The sequence below is a fragment of the Canis lupus genome, chromosome 27 (genome assembly GCF_011100685.1).
Source record: "Canis lupus familiaris isolate Mischka breed German Shepherd chromosome 27, alternate assembly UU_Cfam_GSD_1.0, whole genome shotgun sequence".
Classification (NCBI taxonomy): domain Eukaryota; kingdom Metazoa; phylum Chordata; class Mammalia; order Carnivora; family Canidae; genus Canis; species Canis lupus.
Genome location: NC_049248.1, coordinates 42,083,315 through 42,108,303, shown reverse-complemented (window position 1 = coordinate 42,108,303; position 24,989 = coordinate 42,083,315). Strand labels below are relative to the sequence as shown.

The 24,989-nt window shown below is 42.3% G+C and overlaps 2 protein-coding genes across 8 annotated transcripts in view; both read left to right on the top strand.

Annotated features, from left to right (window-relative positions):
- LIMA1 (LIM domain and actin binding 1) overlaps window positions 1-17,223 on the top strand; it is an 88,439-nt gene extending 71,216 nt beyond the window's left edge. For 4 of the 6 annotated variants that reach the window (XM_038577635.1, XM_038577631.1, XM_038577637.1 and 1 more), the window contains exons 7-11: window positions 310-417; window positions 4,436-4,493; window positions 5,915-6,027; window positions 13,072-13,205; window positions 14,924-17,223. In XM_038577635.1, coding sequence (XP_038433563.1) covers window positions 310-417; window positions 4,436-4,493; window positions 5,915-6,027; window positions 13,072-13,205; window positions 14,924-15,935 — 1,425 coding nt within the window. In that variant the 3' untranslated portion in view covers window positions 15,936-17,223. The remainder of the gene's footprint in view (window positions 1-309; window positions 418-4,435; window positions 4,494-5,914; window positions 6,028-13,071; window positions 13,206-14,923) is intronic. The other 2 variants (XM_038577636.1, XM_038577634.1) reach the window with 1 other exon arrangement.
- Window positions 17,224-21,208: 3,985 nt separating this feature from the next.
- The window catches only part of CERS5 (ceramide synthase 5), a 30,894-nt gene continuing 27,113 nt past the window's right edge, over window positions 21,209-24,989 (top strand). Inside the window, exon 1 of one of the 2 annotated variants that reach the window (XM_038577627.1) lies at window positions 21,209-21,498. In XM_038577627.1, the coding sequence (XP_038433555.1) occupies window positions 21,302-21,498 (197 nt within the window). In that variant the 5' untranslated portion in view covers window positions 21,209-21,301. The remainder of the gene's footprint in view (window positions 21,499-24,989) is intronic. The other variant, XM_038577626.1, reaches the window with a different exon arrangement.

Here is a 24,989-nt window from a genome sequence, read left to right as displayed (position 1 = left end):
GAATCACAAGAACATTGTATGCTGGGGGTGGTTTCTGTGTGTCTGTGTTGATGTGTCTGTATTCTAATGAGCATCCAGTTTTAGACTAGTGTACAAATATTTAACTCTGAGGTGGGTGTCCACAAAGCCGCTTTTGTCATTTCACTAGTCAATGGGTCTTGCTTGTGAGAATTAGGGGAATGTTTTGACCCAAAGCTTCTTAAAAGAACTTTTATTTTACATTCCAAATTTATTTAATAGATGTGCTATGAAGAGTGTAGAATTGTGAGATTTTTAAATTTTAGTTCACAGATTACTTTTATTTTGTAGAATGACTTGAGAGCCAATTGTGGTGAAATCAAAACTCATAAATTGGAGCAAAAGGAGAATGTGCCCCCAGATCCTGAGGTCTGCATCTCCCATCAGGCTGGAGAAAAGGTGGGTTGAAAAGTCTGATGTCCAGTTGCCAAAGGAGCATGTGTTCTAAATTAGATGCTTAAAATTAGAAACAACTCTAACTCTAGGCTGCAGAGTGTCTGGGAATTTGGTAACAGCTGCCAGGACAGATTGTCATTTTTGCAGGTCACATAATTTCAGTTGGGGAACTCTGCAACTTATAGCTGACCAAATAATGAACCTTCACTGGAAAATTCTTTTGCTCAGCAAATGATCAGATGGTGTGGAGCTAAAATCTGTTTTGATTAGAGATGATATCTTCAAGGAATTTATATATTCTTAATTTAACACATTTTATGCAAGACAATTTCATTTTTTCATTCAAACTATTTTGAAAGCTAGGCACCATGCTAAGTACAAACAATGCTAAGCTTAAAAGCTAAATATGAACAAACTATTCCATGTGGTCTTTATCTGCAAGGAAGCTAACAGGTAACAGGGTGGCTGTCATAAAGCAGTGTGGTAAGTGCTGTGAGAAGGCTCTGGGGCCATGGAAGCTCTGACTAATGACATTTAGCCTGACTTCTTCAAGAAGGTGATGTCTGAGCCAAGTCCTGAAGAATGTGTGGAAAGAGACCAAGTGAATAAGGGAAAGGTTGAGGAAAGAGAAAGAGAAAGAAGGGCATTCCAGGCAGACACAAACAGTTTTGGAAACCAGAGATCCAAACCAAGATGGCTTGGCTGGAACACAAGGCACATATAGGTAATGGAGAGAGACAGTGGAGGGAGGGCCACAAGGCAGGTCTTGAAAAGCTTTATATGCCATGCTTAAGATTTTGGATAGAATCCTGCCAAGGTGGAAAACCACAGGAAGATTTTAGATTTTTTTTTTTTTTTTTTTTTTTATGATAGTCACACAGAGAGAGAGAGAGAGGCAGAGACACAGGCAGAGGGAGAAGCAGGCTCCATGCACCGGGAGACTGACGTGGGATTCGATCCCAGGTCTCCAGGATTGCGCCCTGGGCCAAAGGCAGGCGCCAAACCACTGCGCCACCCAGGGATCCCCACAGGAAGATTTTAAGCAAGTGTTTTATGTACCTACCATTCGGTGAATGGCTTGGTTGGAATACATAACATTTATGTCAGGTGAATTTATCATTTTCTTTGCCAATCTGTTACCCAGGTCTTTTTTGTTCTCTGGTCAAGATGATAACCAAATGTTAAGTTAGATGAGGAGAAAGAACTTTGACAGTGATTAATCACAGTGATTAATCTTAGGAGAAAAGCCATTGCTTCTGTTCCACATATTGATTGATACCCTTAAGGCCATTCTTCCAAAAGGTGAGGAGATAATTAAAATGGATTAAGAGCAATAGTTCTCAGATTTGACTATATGAGACTTTAAAAAGTATGATGTATTGACAGAACACCAATGGAAACTTAGGAAATGCACTACCTACTTGGACCAAGGTAGGCACACAGGAAAATGGTCTCAGATCAATGGCTACAAAATTTGAATTATATGATAGAACAGGGGAAAAAAATTAGAAAAATTAAATCTCTTTATTTTACAAAGATATATTGCCAAGTATATGTTGAAATAAGGCAAAATATTTGGCAGCAGTGTGTTTCATAGTCATAAAATCAATAAATTACATATGTCCTTGCAACAGGGGGCTCATCCATGAGTCACATGCCATGTACAAAATGAGTTCTCTTACTAGACTACCTGGTTTTCTGCTTTTATTTTAATTTTTATTTATTTATGATAGCCACAGAGAGAGAGAGAGAGAGAGAGAGAGAGAGAGAGGCAGAGACATAGGCAGAGGGAGAAGCAGGCTCCATGCACTGGGAGCCCGACGTGGGATTCGATCCCGGGTCTCCAGGATCACGCCCTGGGCCAAAGGCAGGCGCTAAACTGCTGCGCCACCCAGGGTTCCCTGGTTTTCCTATTTTTAAATGGGAGATTGTGTTTTAAGAGTAAAAGGAGTTGGGATGCCTTGCTGGCTCAGTCAGTGGAGCATGCAACTCTTGATCTCAGGGACATGAGTTCAAGCCTCACATTGGGTTTACAGAGTACTTAAATATAAAATCTTAAAAAAAAAAAAAAAAAAAGAATAGCTGAGTTAAAATGTTACACACCATAAAAAAGAAATTTAAGAGAAAAATATTCCCAGCATTGAAATCTCCCCATTTTTCCTAGGAGCATAATTTGAGAAATGATCATCTAGGAAATAATATTTGGATTGTCCCTAATCTGATTTTGTGTTTCTTTCTTGATTGTCTTCACACTGATTTGAAACTGGAACTCTGAGGTGAATTAGAAGATCAAAACACTTTAATTATAGCCTAAAAGGGCATCAGTGTAACTAAACCATGAATTGAGGAGTGGGTGGGGAAGAACGGAGATCAAGACAGTACATAGTCTTCAAGTACATACTGCAGGTTTATAAATCCGTGGCTACCTTCACATTCATAAAATTTTTCAGAGCTTCAGTTGTCCTTTCATCTGTTTGCCTAGCTTTTGTTAACCGATGCCTAAGAACTATTTGAACTTCAGCTTACTACAAAGGGACATTAATGCTATGGTAAACTTGCCTGAAATAGAATATTTTGTCAAGGTATTGTTCTTCCCTTTCTCCCTCTTGTAAGTGAATTTGTGCTTTCCCTTAATAAAATGTTTGAGCAAAATCTCACTTGCTCTCTCCTGGCTATTCCTGCAGTGAAGTCAGCTGGTTGGGCATGTGCGATGATGTCATGATTGGCATTAAATTTACCCTGCAGGTTCAAGGTGACCAAAATTAGAGGTGAGAGAAGAACATCCTGGGATGGATGCACCTACTAATTAACAGGAATTGGAGAGCTTTTAATTTCTTTCATATCATTAAATGAAATAACACACAGAAAGTGATCATTCCAATATCTGGCACATACTAAACACTTTAGTAAATGTTGGCTGTTATTATAGTGGTTTGTTCTATGCCATGTCGGAATTCCTGTAATGAAAAGAGAGTAGGGATGCCTGGGTGGCTCAGTTGGTTAAGTGTCTGACTCTTGATCTCAGTTCAGGTCTTGATCCCTGGGGTCTTGATCTCAGGGTCAAGAGTTCAAGCCCCTGCATTGGACTCTATGGTGAGTGTGGAGCCTACTTAAAAAGAAAAAAAAGAGAGAGACTGAGAAAACAGCCATGCTAAAATTCAGGTGCAGTTAGCCAATGACTTAATCACCATTGTAAATTTACTCAGTACGTTAGACATCCTGATATAAACACTCAGCATTGCCCATAAAATCCCTGACATCTGAATGAAAGACTTTTACATAAAGACTACACATTAGGTCACCTATTGACCCTTCATTATTTTGAGTGTGTTGGAGGATACCTGGAAGGCCGCTGGGGCCACTAAAAAGGAGAGAGATAGTAGAAAGTTTGTATTTAAACTTGATGGCTTCTGGGGAAGAGATTTGCAAGTATACCTGAGATCTGCTGTTTTGTTAAACACTGCCATTTTGAGACTTGGGATTGAAAAGGAAAACTTGAAGATTAATACCGGAAGTTGTTTTTTTGGTAAATTTGTTTTTTAGCTATCAAAAGGTCTTCTGTACTGGCAGACTTGTTTCAGCAGAATATATCTGGTAGGGAAATAAGGAATTAGGAAATAAAGGAATGAAAATAGTTCCTAATGTGAAAACTTCATCTTGCCTTGGAGTGAGCTATAGTTATATGGTGAGGAGCTTTGTTCTCTCTGATAGAGGGTGTTGTTTTGTCTTTTTTTTTTTGACAGTAGAAAGATAAGGTTTAGAAGTTCTTTTATAAAGGGAGATGATGCACACTTTTGGCAGTTGAGTGCAGTCTGTTTCTCCCGTTACTCTGTAATTGAGAGGCATGTTAATATCCTCATAAAAGACATTTTGCTGCCTCTTGTTTAAATGCTCAGCTGTTCTGGGGCCCGTTATTTCCCCCAGGCAGCCAGTGACTGACTAGCGTCAGCAGGTTTTTATGGCATTAACAGCAGTTTGCTCTTTTATTTTTAATGTGATTCTTAATTCCTCCCTTTTGTAGGTCTCCGCAGCTGAGAATAGCCTGGCAGTCCATTCCACTCCTGCTGAAGATGACTCCCGTAAGCATTTGTTCTTAGATCTGGAGGGTGAGGTTCTTGCTCTGTATCCTGTATTTGGTCTGGGAATGTCCCCCTTGCTGTCCGTGCTGAGAATGTAGCAGACTAAATCCAGCAATTTAGCTGATCAAATCTTTCACTGGATTTCAAGGACTGGTGCTTGCATACCCTTCACACATTCCATGGCTTAGGGAGAAGTTAAATTTGATATGACTACTTGGGGGCAAACTGAATACCTTTGGTGCCTCTCTCAGTGAACTTACCCTGCCTTTTGTCAGGGTTCAGGCTATAAAAACTAATTTTGAAGTTTCATTTTAATAGGAGTTTGGCCAAGAAAGATTTTATTCATTTACAGGGATAAAGAATTGGCATTTAAGTAACCTTTTGAAAATATATCTTTCTCTGCTTATCTACATGTGTACCATTGTCTGCCTTCCAGCCACGTTCTAGAGATTTCCCTTTTGGTGCTGAATTTTATCACCTTTTTATCCATTCCGAGCCTCACTTTTCTCAAAAACAAAAATTGGTGGTTTTTTTTCCTTACTATAGCCACTTTTGATTCTGATTTTCAGTATTTCTTTTAATATATATGGATTTCTAGCTTCTCTCCAGGTTAATTACTAGGCATTGAAAACTCAGCAACTAACGTAGGAGTTTAACAAATCTCTAGTAAATCCTACCTTAAAATTTCAGAGAAATTTGCTGCTTGAATCCAAGAACATTCCTTTTGCAGTCATTTTGCTTAGACTAGAAATTTTTCTGAGTTTTGACTAGGTTTGCAAAACATTTGAAAAATAAGCCTTAATCTTTTAGTATGTTGTTGACTTAACTCTACATTTTAAGGAATTCTTTTATGGTTCCTTAGTAGCACTTTTCTGTGTTCAGTTTTCCACACAGTGAATATATTGCAGGAAATTAACTAATGCAGGTGACACATCAATGATTATGAAAAAAACCTTCATGGAATGTTTTTCCAAACGTATCTCCACCCATAGATATCTGCTATAGGACTGATCAAAAAGACCACATCAGATTACACACACATATGTACACAGTATGAAATTTATACCCTCACATTCATTTTTCCAACTTCAATTGAAGCACCCCAGAAGGAGTTATTGGGGGTGCTAACTATCAAAGAAGCTATCAACATCTACAAACAGGCTTTAAAAATGACAAATACTACAAGAGGAGGGGGGAAGAAAGCTCTTCTGATAGGGTGATCTGGATTCCTGCTGTGTGTGGCAACAGGTGAAAAAGTCTCCTAGCCCAGAACCTAAAAGCATAGCTTTTAGCATTAGAAGAGCTGTGTTTTTCTTAGTATTGAAAAGACCTGACCATAGTGGAGGTGCCAAAACTTTGAGGAGGAACTCTTTCTGAGATTTCCCCTGAGACTATAAAATGTCTTCCTTTTGTAATTCAAGCAGGTAACTTCCAGGTCAAGAGTGAGGCCCAGCAGCCTGTCCATCCCAAGCCACTAAATCCAGATGCCAGAGCCTCCAGCCTTTCTGAAAGTTCTCCACCCAAACCAGTGAAGGTATGATAACAATTTCTATCAGAGCCTTTAGACATTGGTTTACTAATAGAGCTCATTGCACCTTCTATCCTTATATTCATTTGAACCTGTTTTTACTTTCCTGGGGAGGAAAACATCAAATAAGGGCATACTTAAGCCTATCATTTTTCCTAGAAATTTTGTTTTCTTCTGCTCAGATGTTTTTGAGCCAGGAGGGGAGAGGTTCACTAATAGCTCTTAGTTTGAAATCTGGAAACTTCATGAAAGCTTTAAGGAAACCCAAAGTTAAAGAAAATGATGGGGATTTTTCTTGAGGGAAGCCCATAAATCTGTGAATGGGCAAAAGATCACAAAATGAGAAATTCAAGAAATTAAAAAATGATCTGTTGAATAAGATCAGCCCATTGGATGGAGACATGTATGTCGACTTAAAGAGGGTGGCTCCCTGGTCTTTAGAACTGGATTGTAACATAATCAGTGGCTAGCTTCTTTAAAGAAAGAACATGTACATTGCAGCAGGGGTTGGCCAGCCAATTTGCTGTAAGATGGGGCATTCAAGTTAACACTTATACTACGGTATATAATATTAGATGTTAGGGAAAGTCCAAAAGTTTTGTGCCCTAAGAAGACTTCAGTAGGCTATTCAATCTCTGGCCTCCTTTTATCCATTAGTTTTTTAAAAAGTCTTTTCCCTTTCTACATATAAATAATCTCATGTCTATATTTGACCTTTATAAAAATAAAGGTCAAAAAATAAAACCCAGTACCTACTTTGGACTTTATTACCTAACTTTTTTTTTTTCTTAAGATTTTATTTATTTATTCATGAGAGACAGACAGAGAGAGGCAGAGACACAGGCAGAGGGAGAAGCAGGCTCCACGCAGGGAGCCTGATGTGGGACTCGATCCCGGGACTCCAGGACCAAGCCCTGGGCTGAAGGCAGGCACTAAACCGCTGAGCCATCCAGGGATCCCCTACCTGACTTGTTTTAATGGAATGCTTTGCTAATGCAGTCCCAATTTAGCCATTTGGATTAATAACCAAACAAACCCATACTTCTTTAGTATCTTCCTCCTCTGGTATTCTCTTAAGTAGCTGGGTTTTATTTAGAGAGTTCTAACATTTGAAAGAAATGCAATAAGTAGAATTAGTGGGCTTTTTTTAAGATTTTATTTATTTATTCGTGAGAGACACACAGAGAGGCAGAGACATAGAGGGAGAAGCAGGCTCCCTGTGGAGAGCCCAATGTGGGACACAATCCCAGAGATCCCAGGATCACGACCTGAGCCAAAGGTAAACACTCAACCACTGAACCACCCAGGTGCCAGAATTAGTGTTTTTGGTGGTTTGTAACTGCCCCAACTTCATGCACCCATCAGCCGCACTTTTATCTCTCAACTGTGGGCATATTTGGTGCCTTGATGAAAGTCCTAGTGTATAAAAAGGATGAAGGTAACAGGACATAGGTGAAGGTTTAGAACAAAAGGAGGAAAAGGGGAGAATCCAGAATTTAAAGGGTGAATTTAAAAAGGGAAGGGAGAGGGGTAAAGAACATGAATGAAAATTTTATGGGAAGCTAGGATTTATGAAGGATTTATGAAAAGGAGCAAAAGGTGAAGAAAGTAGCGAGAGAAAGTGAGTAAAGGGAGGAAAGATAGTTAATAGTGATTGAGCTACATGCGTATTCAACATGACCCCCCTCTTCTGGCCTTAATGTTCTGCTCATGCTGTCATCAGCACTTTCTTTGTCCAGTATCTGGAGTCCAACGAAGTAGCAACTGTCATGGGGTTAATTTCTTGTCCAACAGCAACCCTACCCAGATGTGAGTCCTTGGGTTGTGGTTCTGGATCAAGAGCAGCCGGAAAATCTGACTTGGCCATGGACTGAGGGATTAGGGAAGTTCCGTGGCTTGTCTAAGAACTAAAATTTGTTCTTGGGTGTATTTGAATTCTCAACTCAGTCTCATTTCCCTCCCTCAACTGCTAGTCAGACTTCTTGGTGCTGGGTTGGACTTTTGAGGTCCCTCCTTGATTCAGACTCCAGGCTCTGAGCTGCTGAGTGAGTAGGGATAGAGTGCACCCCACTTAGGTCCTCCCTAGCATACCAGAGATATGAGGAGGTGGAGATGAAGCTCCCAGACTCATGCCTATTCTTTGGCCCTAGTCACTCAGCAGTAGAATGCAGACAGGTCTGCTTTCACCAGACATACACCTCAGGTTTTGAACATTTTATAAAGTTGGCCTGGCTCCCTACGTTTGCCTATCGTCCAAAACTCAAATGATTATGGTGTACAGATGCAGATGGGATTCAATCACATCTCCACTTTTATTTAAGGGTAGTTTATTTCCTCCTCCTCAAATTTATCCCTTACATTCTGAAGGCAAGTATATATATACTTTAGTGTTTATAGGAAGACCTGCTGGCGTAACTGGTCTCATGGCTATAGACTATGCAACAGAAGTTATTTCTCCACTTGGGGAAATTACATACAGCTAAGAATAAACTTGTTCACTCAGAATAGATTTTTAGGTCCCACACATCCTGGAAAAACTGTTCCTTAGTGCCTATGTGTCTATTATTGAAAAATAGGACATCTAAGGTAGAGATGCGATTCATTTCAAACTTTAGCTTGATAAAGTAAAAAAATGATACTGGTCCTTACAAGTAAGAGTTTTATTCATCTATTCTGAACACTGGTCAGCGCAGTTGATGAGACCTGGTGCTAGTGAAATTGAAGTTGCAGGTTCACTCTCAAAAAAGATGTTCTGGGAGCAGAGCTCAGGGGACCTTGTGAGAAAGATCAGGACCTTTCTACTTAAGATACCCAGAGGTCTCTTAGGCTTTATGTCCTTCCATTGAGAGAAGTTATCCCCTAAATATTTCCAGGAGGAAAGATAGGAAGAAGGCGAGGACATGTGGCCAGCTCTGGGTACACCCACTTGTCTCCACTAGGACAACCAAAGCTTCCCTGACTGGTCCTGCTGATGGATGTGGAGAGAAAACATGGCAGACTGCATGAGAGGACACTCTCTCTGTGCCCTGCTAGTGTTCCTTCCTCTATGGACAGGGTAGGAGGTTTTATGCTATTTTGCAAAGCTATTGGAATTATGCTAGAAAGGCATCTAGAATCTTTTTTTTACTATCTACATTATTACTGCTTTATCAGAACACTAACCTCGACATGTAGAGCAGTCTATTTAAGATTTATCTCCAAAATGTTGTCAGAAAGTTTCACAGAAAGCCAGGGGAAGGGTTAAGGCTGCACAGAGCTGGCCCAACCATTTACTGTATGTGAAGAATTTCAATCTAATTACCTAGATATTTTGCACCAATTGGAAAGGAGGGAATGAAAGGCATTTTGTGGTGTTCTGCGGGATGGAAACCTGACATCAATACATAATTTTCTTCTGATTTCACCATGTCCAAAGGCTAGTTAGCTTCACTGTCTGTTGCCAGCTCTCCCCACCAATATATATGTGTTGTTTATATATTATATATATATAAATACATACATATCTATAATCTCCCAACTACACCTTTCATTGAACTGAAATATATATGTAAGGCAAGAGGGTGAAAGAATGTAGATGAAGCCATACACATTTATTAGAAAAATAGCTTTGTGGAGATGCTGATCAACAGAGGACCTGTAAGATCCCTCATATGGAAAAGACATGACAGTGTTTATGAACATCAATTATGTATATATTACCTCATTCATTCCTAAATATCTCAAAGATACTATCTACATATTTTAATTTGAAATAAAGTGAGGACCGTAGTTTGTTGGAAGTGCTATAGTGAGTTTATTTTCATTTGGGTTAGCATCTGCTCTTGTCCCCAAAGAGTTTCCTTTAGTTACGGAAAATTACGTGCCAGGACAATTTAGAAAATGCTCTTTTGGTTTGTGAATCGGGAGTTCTGAGTTTTAATTTGAATTCTGTTAATTGACCGTGTGAGCTTTGATAAGGAACCTGACATCCTGGTGCTGTAGTTTCTATATGTGAAAAAGGGTGAGGGAGGAGAGATGAAAAACATCTGACCAAGTGAAAAAAATATATTTTAAAGATTAAAAATGTCTAACATTCTAATACTGACAGCGTTTTAAACATGGCTGTGCCAAGTCCGAGCATGCCATGAAGGCATGGGCAGGATATATGCCAGGCCTACCATAATGGTAGGGATTTTTGGGCACTGACTATGCTTCCTGTCGTCTGAATAGACATGGGGGCAATTACAGAAAAGTGGCTGAGAGCCCAGGACAGAGGAAGTAAAGGGGAGGCACAGACGCAGCCACTCTGATTTTGGCATTTTACCAAGTTGGGATCCTCTTGACTTTATGAAACCAGAAGGCCCTTGGGCAGCTGCCACATAAACATTAAATAATATTGAAAAGGATCTGTGTAAAAATTGGATAGGAATAATGGGACTCTGGTAGGTCTGGTTAGTTAGAAGCTTGTGATTAGTCAGATGTTTGGGCTAGCAGTCTATTAATTTGATGTTGAGGAGGAGGAATGGCTTTTCACTTGCGTGGGTGAAGGCCCTATTCAAGAGAGAGCCATTGTGGGTCAGGTGTGGGAGATAATAAGACACTAAAGAATTGTTAATGAGACACTCCTTGTGTGGGTGAAGGCTCAGAACAGCTCGCTCTCCTGAACTGGGCCATGTCCCAGCCTCAGGTAGAGAGGAGTGAGGCTGCTTTCGCCACAATTAGCCGAATTACTTGCAAAAGAGAAAACGTGGCCTTATTCTTGGCTCTGAGTCTATACCTGAGTTTCAGCTCAGCTGCGGTAAAGTGCTCCAGGCCGCCCCCTCCCCAAATGCTGTGTATTCACTGAAGGTTCCTGTTTGTCTCTTGCAGCTTCTGCTTCCTGCTCCTCCGGTACCTAATTTCTGCTCCTGCCTTCCACTTTCCTAACGTGAGCTCAGCTTTCAGCTTTCTCTCAGGTTCTCCTTTCTGTTCCCGGGGCTGCACCCTCCTCCAGTGTGTCGTGTGTGTGTGTGTGTGTGTGTGTGTGTGTGTGTGTGTGATGGAGGTGTGCTCAGGAGCTCCAGTCCCCATTTGCACAGGAATGCCCATCTCCTCTTGTACCCTGGGAGATTCCTGTCCCCTGCTCTGTCTTCACTGACCAGAATGAATGCTGTCCTCCTAAGGGCTAAAAAAAAAATACGAAAGCCAACCTGCAGCTGAAAAAGATTTTCAGTCTGAGAAATAAATACATTGACCTATGACTTTTATATCAGGTGAATTGTGATCTGTACCAGCTCTCTCCGATGCGGTCAACTGAACTATTATACCCAAATTTTATTTGGCATTTTAATGGATTTCCTGCATGCTAGACAAGGACCTAGTTCTTTTTAGAGCAAACCTAATTAAAACTATGCATTGACATCTCTACTTAATTCTGTCTTGTTAGAAGTGTCATATAAAAATTCTGAGCTCCCAATAAGGCCCTAATTACTTCCAACAGTATTCAATTACAATAACATTTGATCATATTTAAACACCTCCCTTACGCTTGGTAAACTGGGTCAAACTGGTCTTTGATTCTTAGGAATGGAAGGAGGCTGTTGAGCCATTCCACTCAGTTCTGTTCCTTTGTTCTTCAATCCCTTGATGCTATTTGGGAGTTTACCACTAAACTCTATTAAACTCCCTTTTATAGAGATTTCCCTTTATGGCTTTTTTTTCCCCTCATTTTCTACTTTTGTTTCCTGTCCAGATCCACGTGGAAAACCATTCCTATTTTTTGCTTTACCTCCTGGTAAATCATGTAGCAAGTGAATCAGCAGTCTGAATTTTTAATGGGACTATTTTCAGGTTGTTGTTGTTGTTGTTGTTGTTTTAATGAAAGTTCTGTCTTCCCCATAACCTAGTTTATTTTTGGCTTATCTTAACCATTCAAGTCCTGCACCTTGGGACTGATTTGCATTATTTACCACCACCTGAGTCTTGGCTGCAGAGCCTCCCCAAACCCTTGGCCCTACCCAGGTGCCTGTGAGAGCTTCCCAGCCACTGTAACCCAAGCTGCTCCTGCATTTGCTGGATAAGGTGTTTCTGCTGGGGCAAGTCAAGAATTGTTTACATACACCTAGGGACTTCTTACCCCCAGCCCCTAGTAGCCATGTAACCATTTCTTTTTTTTTTTTTTTTTTTTTTCATGTAACCATTTCTTATGTAAAAACTTAGCTGTTAGAGAATTCTGACTTTCCTCAGTGCTATACTACCAACTATTTTATGTTTAGGATTGGGTTTACCAGCTAAAACAGCTCTGCCCAGGCCACTCTATTCCACACTGTACAGTTCATGAATTCCCAGTCTATTATGATCTTTCACTCCCCATTACAATAGGTTTATTCTCCATTGTTTTCATGTCTTTTGTTTTTTGTTTTCTAAGTAGGCTCCACACCCTGTGTGGGGTTCTAACAACCCTGAGATCAAGAGTCCATATACGCTCTCCCAACTGAGCCAGCCGGGTGCCCCTCTCCATTGGTGTCCAAGAAGATGATAGAACCAATAGCTTTGTTGGGCTATGCTTTCTTCTGGAGTCCTAATAAAATAGTTTGTCTCTTTAAAATGTTTACATTTATATGTCAGTTTTGACTTATTTAAAAATATTGTGCCTAATGGATAAAATATTATGCTAAATTGCTCTTCCTCTCCTTTAAATTTATCCAAATCTGTTCTTATAAAAGTCTGTCCTGCTTTTACCAGGCAGTTGAATCAAACAAACTTCTGTGCGTGATGACATTTTCTCCTCTAATTTCCTGTCCGTGGAACCATTTTGTGTGTACCTTTGTGCGTGTATGGTGGCTTATCCAAACCTTCCTCTGTAGTCCAGCCTCAGTGGCTGCTACCCTTGGGGCAGCCAGCCAGTCGGGGAAAGGGATTCAGGAGAGCTTCCTGGCCTTAAAAAGTCAGCTATAGCGTCATAACAGGCTTAGTGTTCCTATGAGAATTGACAGGTAAGGGAGCCCTTAGTTAACAAAGTAAAACCGGGGCACATCTCAGCAGAGGACAAACTCATCCCTGCCTGTGCTAATGTTACCGTTTTCATTCTAGAAATTTCAGGCACCTGCAAGAGAGACTTGTGTGGAATGTCAGAAGACAGTTTACCCCATGGAACGTCTCTTCGCTAACCAGCAGGTGTTTCACATCAGCTGTTTCCGTTGCTCCTACTGCAACAACAAACTTAGGTAAGCCGGACCAGAACAGGCTGTTTGTGTCATTGGACCACCAAAGGGAGTCTTTGGTTTTTAGAGTACTGGTACTAGAAGCTATTGTACAAGGAGTGTGCTATTGAAGGTCCTTGAGAAAAGTTAAAGTACCATTTACTTTTGGTGTTTGGTGTTGGACAAATATTTGGTGTTTGGAACTTCTTGGTACATTGATACTTTACATGTTTAGTTTACATGGAGCTTAAATCCTATGGGTGGCAGGTAAAACCCCTGTGACTTAAATTAGCAGAAGATTCCCCCTTGGTCTCATAGAATCACAAAGTTTAAAAATCTTTAGAGTATACTTGTCTAAGCCTTTACTTGAAAATGTCCCAAACACTGTATAAATGGTAATAATAACCATAATAATAGACCCTGAAGAGCATGTATTTCTGAGAAAATAATTATGTATCATTTCTTCCAAGTAACTCAAAGTATGGATAAAAATGTGACAAATTGGGGCACCTGGGTGGCTCAGTCAGTTAGGCATCGGAACTCTTGATTTTGACTCAGGGCATGATCTCAGGGTCGAGGGATCAAGCCTGTGTTGGGCTCTGCATTCAGTGTGGAGTCAGCTCCTCCCTCTCCCTCTGTTCCTTCCCCTCCCCCATTCACACACGCACCCTCTATCTCTCAAATAAATAAAATCTTTAAAAAAAGAGGGAGAGAAATGTGACAAATTTGGGACATCTTCCATATTAACTCATTTTAGTCATAGAGTCTTAGAGAAGAAAGTAACTAGGCTAGTTACTAGGCTAGTCACTTCCTCCAGCTTTCTTTTCAGAGTAAACATTCCTTCTAAAATACTCTTGAAAGGTGTGCTGGCATCTGTGTGGCACTTCCACAGGGAATGATACCTAGCTCCCGTGTAAGATCGCTCTAGCTTGACCACTTTCCCTTCTGCTGAGCCAAAATGTGCCTCTGTAACTTCTATTCATTGGTTCTTCTGCCCACAGTATTAACTTTTTTCTCCAAGACATATTTTTCTAAGTTTCTGAATTTTTATATCTCCTCTGTGGAAATGCTATTGTTTTTATATCCCCTTTAAAATTTGTTATCCTGCAAGAGACACCAAATCTCCTAAAAGCCTGTCCAGCACTGATACTAGAGTAGATTTACCTCCTGGCTACTGCTTACTGTGCTCCTATTAACCATATTCAGTCACTAGCATCTAGTGAGTTCAAACCATTTGCAGAGCATTATACCTACTCCTGTAGAGGTGTACTTTTAAATTATAACACAAATGGGAAACACGGAGGAAAATGATTCAACTTTGTACAAAGGAATATTATTATAAGTAGCTATAGATTGTAAATAGGAAATCTATGAGTGGTTGGAGAGAGGTGGGCTTACCTAGGGAAGACTTCCTGGAAAAATAGTTGTTGTTGTTGTTGTTGTTGTTGTTGTTGTTGTTTTAACAGTTTTGGCAGAAGGGAGTGAAATCATTTGAAAATAGGGGGATGTAACACATGAAGCCTTGTGAGGGTTCGGGCCTAAAAATGAGCATGTTTTTATAAGGGTAATAAAACAAATGTGCTTGAAAGGGAGAGATAAAGAATTCCAGGTGATGTGTTTTTAAAGATACTTTTCTCACTTAACATCTTCTGAGAACACTGCAGTTGCCAAATTTCAGCCTGCTAGTATAAATGGGAGCATACAGATCTATTAACTTTATGTTCTTTTTCTCTTAACAACAGTCTAGGAACATATGCATCTTTACATGGGAGAATCTACTGCAAGCCTCACTTCAATCAGCTCTTTAAAGCTAAAGGCAACTATGATGAAGGCTTTGGGCACAGACCACACAAGGATCTGTGGGCAAGCAAAAATGAAAATGAAGGGACTTTGGAAAGACCAGCCCAGCTTCCAAATGTGGGGGAAACCCCTCAGAGCCCAGGGGTAGAAGATGCCCCCATTGCCAAGGTGGGTGTGCTGACAGCAAGTATGGAAGCCAAGGCCTCCTCTCAGCCAGAGAAAGAAGACAAGCCAGCAGAAACCAAGAAGCTGAAGATCGCCTGGCCGCCCCCCACTGAACTTGGTAGTTCAGGAAGTACCCTGGAGGAAGGGATCAAAGTATCCAAGCCCAAATGGCCTCCCGAGGATGAAATGAGCAAGCCTGAAGCTCCCGAGGATGTAGATCTGGATCTGAAGAAGCTAAGACGATCATCTTCGCTGAAAGAAAGAAGCCGCCCATTCACTGTAGCAGCTTCATTTCGAACCACTTCAGTCAAGAGCCCAAAAATCTTGTCCCCACCTATACGGAAAGGCTGGAGCATGTCAGAGCAGAGTGAGGAGTTTATGGGAGGAATGACAGCAGAAAGGAAACAAGTGGAAAATGCCAATACCTCCGAAAAGAATGGTAGTGTGGGAAAAACAACCCGGCAAAGCCAGGAGATTGGAGGAGGGGAACCAGGGAGGAGAATCAAGGAATATCATGGTTTTGAGATGGGGAGTGAGAATCTTATAGAAAATGGTGCGAACGTAGATGAAGAGGATAGAAACCTCAAACAGCAGTCTCCACTAGAACCCAAGTCTACAAATTGGTCCAGCTTTGCAGACAATACCTCCCCTAAAGAATTCACGACCCAGAATCAGAAATCCCAGGATATGGGATTCTGGGAGGGAGAATCAGTCAAAGAGCTGTCTGTGGAGGAACAGATAAAGAGAAATCGGTACTATGATGAGGACGAGGATGAGGATGAGGAATGACCAACTGTAAATGGTGCTGGGCCTTAAATTTGTGTTAGTGTTAGCGAGCCGCTGCCCTTTATCAAAGTGATGCGCATAGACAGGTATCTTGCATGAACCAGAATTTATGTGGAAGTCATCTTGGAAGAGTTCTTGCTTCAGAAAAATCCCATACTGCCGCTTAAGTGAACCAATTCTAAGTGCTAGAGGTAATATTACTTAAGTTCTCTAATTTAGCAATAATGATATATGTAAGTGCTTTAAAGTCTTATGGTGAGGGGGGAATATGCCAACTGATACAGTCCAAACTCCACTGTATTCCCAAGTAGCAATACAGAATAGATGGTTAGTAGCACAGTGTTACACTAAAAATTCAATTATGGAATTAGGGAACATTCAGTAGGGGTTTAGGGACCTAAACATTATGACTGAATGCACTTTAGTATAAAGGGCACAGTTTGTGTATTTTCAAATGAATACCAATTTAATTATTTAGCATTCATCTGTTAAGAGATCAAATATTTAATCTTTAAGACTTTTTTTTTAGGTTAATTTTCTTACTCTGATATGTATGGGGAATTTATTGCTATGCATCCATTCTCTAAACCACACCCTGAACTGGATTATTGGGCTATAATACAACCATTCTTTGGGAGCACTTTTTGAGCACATTTGGTGCTTGGAGAGATCCATTGTCTTAAATAAGCTCTGATATTTGCCAATGAGTTTGATTCCACCCCAAGTGATTCCTTTTTTCTTTGGTGGTATCTGTGCAGCTCACAATTTACTGAAAGCTGCAGTATTTTTATAAGATCTTCTGTGTCGTTTGCCATGTTGCATGTTAACGCAAAGTGAGGAGTTTAAGGAGGAATAACAGAAAATAACTGCCTTAAACCACTTGAGCCCAGACCCCTCTTCCCCAACCCTATATTCCACTTCTGATATCTCCTTTCTGGGACACTAGTTATTTTTTTTAAAACTTTTCAGCTCTGAAATGTATTGATTTTTATGGCAGACAGTATTTCCAGGGTGCAATTAAATCAATTATAGGCTTTTTTTGGGGGGGAGATGGTTTTCTAGTAGTTAAGGCTTTGGAACATTATAAACTTGAGTACATTTGTTGTACATAATTGATATTCCAAACTGTATGTGGGGGAGAGAGGTATTTTAAGCTATAGACTTTTCTTTGTACTGCATTTTTAGAGATTTAGCTCTAATATTTTTTAGAGATGTAAAATATTCTGCTTTATTACAGTCTTGCTTAGTCTGAAACATTTTTATTCAATAAAGCTTTTAATTTACATTTGAACTTTTCAGTGTTCCTTTTCATTATTATTTCACTTTGTGACAGTCTCCGAAGGGACCTCCTTTTAATCGAGCAGTTTGGGAAGAAAAGGCAAATGGATCTGGTGCATTTTAAGCGAAGAGTAGTGTTATGAGTATATCTCACCACTAGGTGGTAGTGTTGGGTCGATCCTGGGCCCTCATCTGCCCTAAAGGAGGACAAATTTTTCTTAAAAAATTGAGGGCAACTTGCGTTAAGAAAAATTAGTGTGTACATTCAAAATGAGCTGTTTGGTTTCACAATTCAAAATCTGATGTTTTTTTCTTTATTGTTAATTGTACTCAATATTTAATAATTCACCTTTCAATTATGCCTAACATGCTAAAGGGAATTTCCAAATGCCTCTACGTGAAAATGGATTTGCTTTCCACTCTGGGCAGAGGCATAGTTGGTTATTTCATTTCCTTGACTGTAGAGGCAACTGCCTCAAAAGTTAAAGCACTTTTTTTGGGATCCCTGGGTGGCGCAGCGGTTTGGCGCCTGCCTTTGGCCCAGGGCACGATCCTCGAATCCCATGTCGGGCTCCCGGTGCATGGAGCCTGCTTCTCCCTCTGCCTGTGTCTCTGCCTCTTTCTCTCTGTGTGACTATCATAAATAAATAAAAATTTATAAAAAAAAAAAAGTTAAAGCACTTTTTTAAAAAAATGGAAGTGTGGGAGTGTGAGTTTTCTTGGAGATAGGCATGGTTTTTGAGTCATCCATTACATTTTCCAGGGTCACTGTATGTTCTAGGGTCTTGCCTGGTCTTCCAAATGGATGGAAGGGTACTACTTTCTGCTCTTGGCCCCATCACAGGCTGAAGTCATTTAGAAAGCCCTGTTCACTGAACAATTAATCCAGAAGCTCGTTTAAAAAAAAAAAAAGATTTTTATTTATTCATGAGAGATAGAAAGAGAGGCAAAGACATAGAGTTAGAAGCAGACTCCATGCAGGGAGCCCAATGTGGGACTCGATCCCAGGACTCCAGGATCACCCTCTGGACTGAAGAAAGCAGGCTCTAAACTGCTGAGCCACCCAGGCATCCCAACCCAGAAGCTCCTGATGGCATCCATAAAATATCCAACCCTGGCTTGAGTTTATTTATTTATTTATTTATTTATTTATTATTTTCTGGCTTGAGTTTAGCTACCTTTACTGTGTGATTAGCTACTACTCCAACCCATTCACAGGGTACTCACCAAATCTACTGATTTTATACAAAAAAGTCTGAGTGCGTATGGCTGGTATTTATGGATCTTAGTTGAATATGTCACCATATATCAGATATGCAGGGACTGCAATTACCTTGAGAAGAACCGCTTTCTTTGCCTTTCAAGAGCTATGTAGACATAGGTACACAGAGTAGAAACAAGGCTTCATATCAATATAATAAAGGTTCTTATCAAGAGAATGACCAGACAATACCAAACATTCTTAGAAAACAAAAGAACCTGTAGCCAAACAAAGTGTTTTAGCTCTCTGAAGGCAGCTTGTTTGGGCTTGGTATGTCAGTGATGGGAACAGGATGATATGTTTTTCTGTTAGTGAAGCAAGAAAAGGGGCCCACTCGGGACCTGAGATGGTTAAGGAGACTCTTCATGACTACTACACAGCCAACTTAGTTCCTTCCACCAGCTTGCTGGTTGGATCACTCCTGGACAAAGTGAAAGCTGCACAGTTTGCTCTCATTACATGTTTGTCAACTATATATTTTCTAACAGCCGAGATGTTGAGAAATGGTACAAATGTGGTTTTGGGGGGGATAAACCTTGAGACCAAGGTCACTGTATGCTTGTTCCTGCATGCCAAGTTAGTACGTTCCTTAGGATTCTGAATTCCCATGGGATCCGAGAGAGTTTACCTCTCTTCTTAAAAGGTACCTTGAGGGGCACTACTTGGTGGTTCAAATGGTTAAGCCTTCAGCTCAGGTCATGATCCCAGGGTCCTGGGATCAAGTCCAAAGTCACATTAGGTTCCCTGTTCAGCAGGGAGTCTGCTTCTCCCTCTCCCTCTGCCCCTGCTCATGTGCTCTCTCTCATTTTCTCTCAAAATAAATTTAAAAAAAAAAATCTTTAGGGGACCATAAGGGAAGGGGAGGAAATGAATGGGGAAAAACTAGAGAGGAAGGTAAACCATGAGAGACTCCTAATCCTGGGAACACAGGGTTGCAGAAGGGGAGGTGGGTGGGAGATGGAGTAACTGGGTAACAGGCATTAAGGAGGGCCCATGATGAGATGAGCACTGTGTGTTCTGTTGGAAAGCGAATTTAAATTTAAAAAAAATTTTTAAGAACAAAATGAGTAGTTAAGTCCAATAAAAATCTAAAAAAAAAAAAAAAAGTACTGTGAATATAGTGTAGTTACCATTAAGCTATTGGTGGGTTAGGACAAAAATGGCTCCAGGCAGTGGTTCTCAGACCAGCTGTCTTGGCATGGCCTATGAGTTGGTTAGAAATGAGAAATGTGGGATGCCTGGGTGGCACAGTGGTTGAGCATCTGCCTTTGGCTCAAGTCATGATCCTGGGGTCCTGGCTTCTGTCTCTGCCTCTCTCTCTGTCTCTCATGAATTAAAAAAAAAAAAAAAGAGAGAGAGATAAATGTCAATTCATAGGCCCCACCCTCCCCATCTCCTGAATCAGAATTTCTTTGGATTGGGTCCAGAAGACTTTTAGAAATTCTCCATGTGAGAGATGAGATAAGCTAATTTCCAAGCTGTGTACCCTAAGCGTGAGAACCATTGAGCTAAAGCAAAGCTAGTCTACTTAGGATGGCACCCTTTTTTCCCCTTCTTCCTCTCCCCGTGAAACTCTAACTTCTGGTGTAAGCATGTCTTACTAGTTATAAAGTTACTTTATCTATCCTCGTAGAGATTCGATTCTTTTAATCTTAGATCATTCTAGTGAGCCTGTGGTAATTAGCCTCGTGGCCAGGTTTGAACAGACCACACCCAAGGTTCAGGACTCTCCAGCAGTTGAGAGACAGTTTTGAATTTAGCGTTTTGAAGGTTTCTTGCCTATGGTTCCCCTTGTTTATGGAGACCCACAGAAAAGTTAAAGGTTTGGTGTGGAAACCTAAAATTAAGGAGGTTTATAAAATAAGGGCTCAGGGTTCCAGAGTCTAAAGACTTTCTGGCTCAGAAGCCCAGTTCTACCCTGATTCTATATAGCGTTGGGCACGCTGCTTAACCTCTCTGGACCTCAGTTTACCCATCCATAAAAGGGTAAATCACACCTACGTCATAGGATGATGCAGTTAAGTAACCGGTGTAAAATGATGAGTGCAGTACCTGGCACTGGGTAAGCCTCCTTAATTACTGGCCATCATTTTTTTTTCCTTTGTATTTTTCTTGAATGATATTCTTTGGAGATCTTCCATTTCCTTTTACCCATGAGAAGAATAAAAGGATTTTCAAAGGTCCATTTTGAGAGATAGAACAGTGAAAGGGAATTGAGATCATGGAGGGACAAGAAGGAAGAAAGAGGTTGGGGGCACAAAAGGCGAGGGGTGGGGGGGAGCTTCGGCAGACGCATCTGAGAGGACGAGGCAGGCTCCCGCGAGAGGCGCCGGGCGCGGGAACAGCCGCGGGGAGGGCTGGGCTGAGCAGGAGGGGGGCCGGCAGGGAGCGGGGCCCGGGAGCTAGGCCCGCACAGGGCGAAGCGGCGGCAGGCGGCGCGAGCGACCCAGCAGCGAGAGCCGCGCCGAAACCCGGGGCAAAAGTGGGCGGGACCAATGAGGACCGGTCGTGGGCGTGGCCCGCGGGTGTGGGCGTGGCCCGCGGGTGTGGGCGTGGCCCGCGGGTGTGGGCGTGGCCGCGCTGGGCGGAGTCCCAAGGAGACGCGGCTCGGCGGCCGGCCGTCCGGAAGGTGGGTGGGCGGGGAGGCAAGATGGGCGGTGAAGAGGCCCGGCCCCCCGGAGGAGGCGGGCTGAGACTTGCCCGGGACGGGAAGGGGCCGGAAGGGGGTGGCCGCCGGCCCGGCCCCGCCCTGGGGCCGCCTCCCCGCGGGTTCCGTTGGCTGCGGCGGCAGCTGAGGCTGTGGCGGCGGCGGCCGCGGGGTGGGAGTAAGATGGCGACAGCGGTGGCGGGAGCCCTGGGCCTGCTGTGGGGCTGGCTGTGGAGCGAACGCTTCTGGCTGCCCCAGAACGTGAGCTGGGCCGACCTTGAGGGGCCGGGCGACGGCTACGGCTACCCGCGGGCGCGGCACATCCTCTCGGTGTTCCCGGTGGCGGCGGGCATATTCTCCGTGCGGCTTCTCTTCGAGCGGTGAGTCCGCAAGCGACCGGCGGGGAGGCCCGGGGCGCGGGGCGCGGGCCGGGGCCGGAGGGGCCGCTGGCGGGGAGGCCGAGCTCCGGAAGCAGAACTGCCGGGAAAGCCCGGAAGCAGGGGGCTGGGAGGGCCTGGGCCGCGGCGCGGGATGCTCGCAGGGGGCCGAGGTGTTCGCGGAGCCCAGGAGGCACTGACAGAGTTTGGGGTGTGGACCGAGGGAGAGCGAGGGCGGGGGGGCGGGGAGGGCGATGCGGGGCCTCCCCGCCTCGGGTCCCGGAGGTCGCCTGGCGGGTCTTCTAGGCCTGCTGCCAGCCTCCAGAGATTGCCCGGGCGGCGAACCGTGAGTGTGAGCTGCGGCCCAACACCCGAAGCGAGAAACGAGGAAGGGCCGCGGGAGCCAGAACTGGTCGGGGCTGTGGAAGCTGAAGGGTTAACGTAGAAGTCCGCGCTTGCGAGCGAAAGGAGCAGGTTCTCGGGAATCCGCGATTTGTGAGGATGGTTCTGAGAGTTGAGGGGAGCAGGGTTAGGCCCCAGGCCTTGGTTTGTCTCGGTTTGCCCGTTCACGGACGTGTGTGTGTTTCCAGAAACTGCTGCCGGAGCCCGCGGGAGAGAAGTCCGGTGGGGATGAGGCGTGGTGGAGCCTGAGGCTTCCAAAGTATGGGAAGGTGTCAGGGGAGTCAGGGTGTCAGGGACAGGCTTGAGGCCGGAGGTGGAAGGAGCGGTCCTTCAGGAGGATGGAGCCGTAGGGCTTCCGAGAGGACCCCGGTATCCAGCCGGCTTCCAAGGGAGTTTAGCAGAGTCACAACATTCTTTTCCCGACCGTGTGTGTTCTTGGTAAAAGTGATTTCACTTTTCTCTGAGCGGTTGGTATCTGCTCAGATGAAACGTTTACAGAGGACTTTGTGTGGTGATTTTATAATGTGGACTCACAGCTGTGGGCGATTTTGATCAAAACTACTCAGACTGGGCAGCCGGGGTGGCGCAGCGGTTCAGCGCCGCCTTCAGCCCAGGGCGCGATCCTGGGGACCCTGAATCGAGTCCCGCGTCGGGCTCCCCGCATGGAGCCTGCTTCTCCCTCTGCCTGTGTCTCTGCCTCTCTCTCTCTGTGTGTCTCTCATGAATAAGTAAATAAAATCATAAAAAAAAAAAGGACAAAAAAAAACCTACTCAGACTGCAGGAAAGGAGACTGCTTTCCACGTAGGTCTTAGGTAATGAGGATTGCACTTTGACATCTTTTGTTCATTTGGCCCTCATGTAGAGCAGAAATGCCCGTTTTAGGATGCGACTACATTGCAAATGTTGCTCTGAAAAATTAATATGTTTTGAATTACTTCTCAAAATTGCCTATTTCTGACTAATCTTTCATAAAATATGTTATATGTAGCTAGCTTGTCATTCATCCGTTTACTCATAGTGTTTGTGTATTGTTACCAAAATGCTCTATCAGACATTCATGTACAAAAATAAAGATGTTTTTAACTGAAGCAAATGAAACTGAAAGATCTAAGTGCCTTTTCTCGGTCCTTGGGAATTTAGTGTTGCAGGGTTTGGTTTTTTTTTAAGATTTTATTAATTTATTCATGAGAGACACAGAGAGAGACAGGAAGAGAGAGAAGCAGGCTCCATGCAGGGAGCCTGATGCGGGACTCGATCCTGGGACTCCAGGATCACGCCCTGGGCTGAAGGCAGGCGCTCAACCACTGAAACACCCAGGTGTCCCCTGTGTGCAGTATTTATTTAAGTATAGTCAATTGTATTAAGTATTCTTGGGGTGAGGGCACAAACCAATTTTCCCTTTTAGCGATAACCTAAATCCAGGTACTCTCTACCTCGGTAGCTGTATATGAGGGCTGAAAAAAGAGAAAATGTAATGACTAAAAAGAAAAAAACACAATTCAGGACAGAAAATTTTAATTGTCCAAAAGATTTTCTGCTTTTCATATAAATATATACCAATATGGAAATTTCTTCACATCATTGGTAAGTGGAAATAGCTTGTTGCTTATAAATATCCATTTCATATAATGAAATAAGATATAAGCTTGTATTCTCTTCAGATTTCCAGAGTACTCTTAAATGACTATGAAGACTTATATATGCGCTGGCAGAGCCACTGGAAAGGATCCTTTACCTATGGGAATTCTATCTGAATGTTTCTACAGTGCTCCAGTGTCAGAGGAGTAGAGGTGGCTGGGAATACTGAGCTTGAAAGCATTCTAGTATTATATTCCTTGACTAGTAAGGTCAGGCACCTTGTTCATCTCATGTTTGATCTTAGGAAGGTTTAACCCTAGAAGCAGTCTTGCTATTTTGTTTCTTTTTTATAAAACCTATTAATTTAGCAGTAGAATTGACAGAGATTATCAGTTCCTCTCTTGCTACACTGGTCTTCCATAAAAGTAGTCCAAGCCACTCTTATAGTAAAAGACATATTAGAAATATTAGTACAGTTAATTGTCCTTCCTATGTTTTATTTCTCAAATCCTATCTACTTGGTTTCTAGAAGCGATTCATGTAGTAATCAGACTATAAGAGCCAGAACCCCCTTTTTTTTTTTTTTTACAGACAGTAAACTAAAGCTTAGAAACACCCTGCAACTTTTCAGAGTGGGGGAGGAACTAGAACTAAGATTCAGATCATTTTCCCAAGCCTCTTGTTCTTTCCACTGTATGATGATGTGGCCATCTTTTTCCTGTTCTTAAACCCTCTTTCAAGGATTAAGATTTAAACCCCTATTCCTAGTATTCTAGGATTTGGAGACTAAACCTATACTCATCTTATTCTTGGTTGTTTAATATAATGCATTTGACTTGAAAATCATATTTTCAAATTTTTGTTTCAAATTGTTCTGCATATTTTAGTGAGTCTTTACACTATGCCCCTTGATAATTTATTGCTATTTGTGTTGTCTTAATCCCCCAAGGAATAGGGGTGCCTGGTTAGCCCAGTCGGAAGAGCATGCAACTCTTAATCTCGGGGTGGTGAGTTCCAGCCTCAGGTTGGGTGTTGAGATTACTAGTAAATAAATAAACAAACTTTTTAAAAAAATCTCCCAAAGAACAAACAGCATTTATAGTTTGGTCTTACTTTCTCATCCTTTTCATCAACCACACTAAGCATTTTTTTTTTAAGTTCCCACATTCCCTGAAGAACTATATCTGATAAGGATGACTTGAAAAGCCACCTGACCATAATAAAGTGTTTGTATCTAGCCAACTATTTTGCTGAAGAACTGCAGGCTGGAGACTGTTACCTACCAAAGAATGGAGGAGGCTTTCCTTTGTGGGCCTCTGTTCAGTGGTTGTATTGTGATGGCCTTAGCCTTGCAAAATGCCTCGGGTGTAGCATGTGGTCAGCAAATATCTACTGAATGTTTGAGAAGGGTCCATCTTTATCTATACAGATGCCCAGAGGAGTGACTGGAATCTAGATCTTCAACCTGAAAGAGATGTTTGGCTTGACTGAAAGAGGCAAAACTAAAATTCCT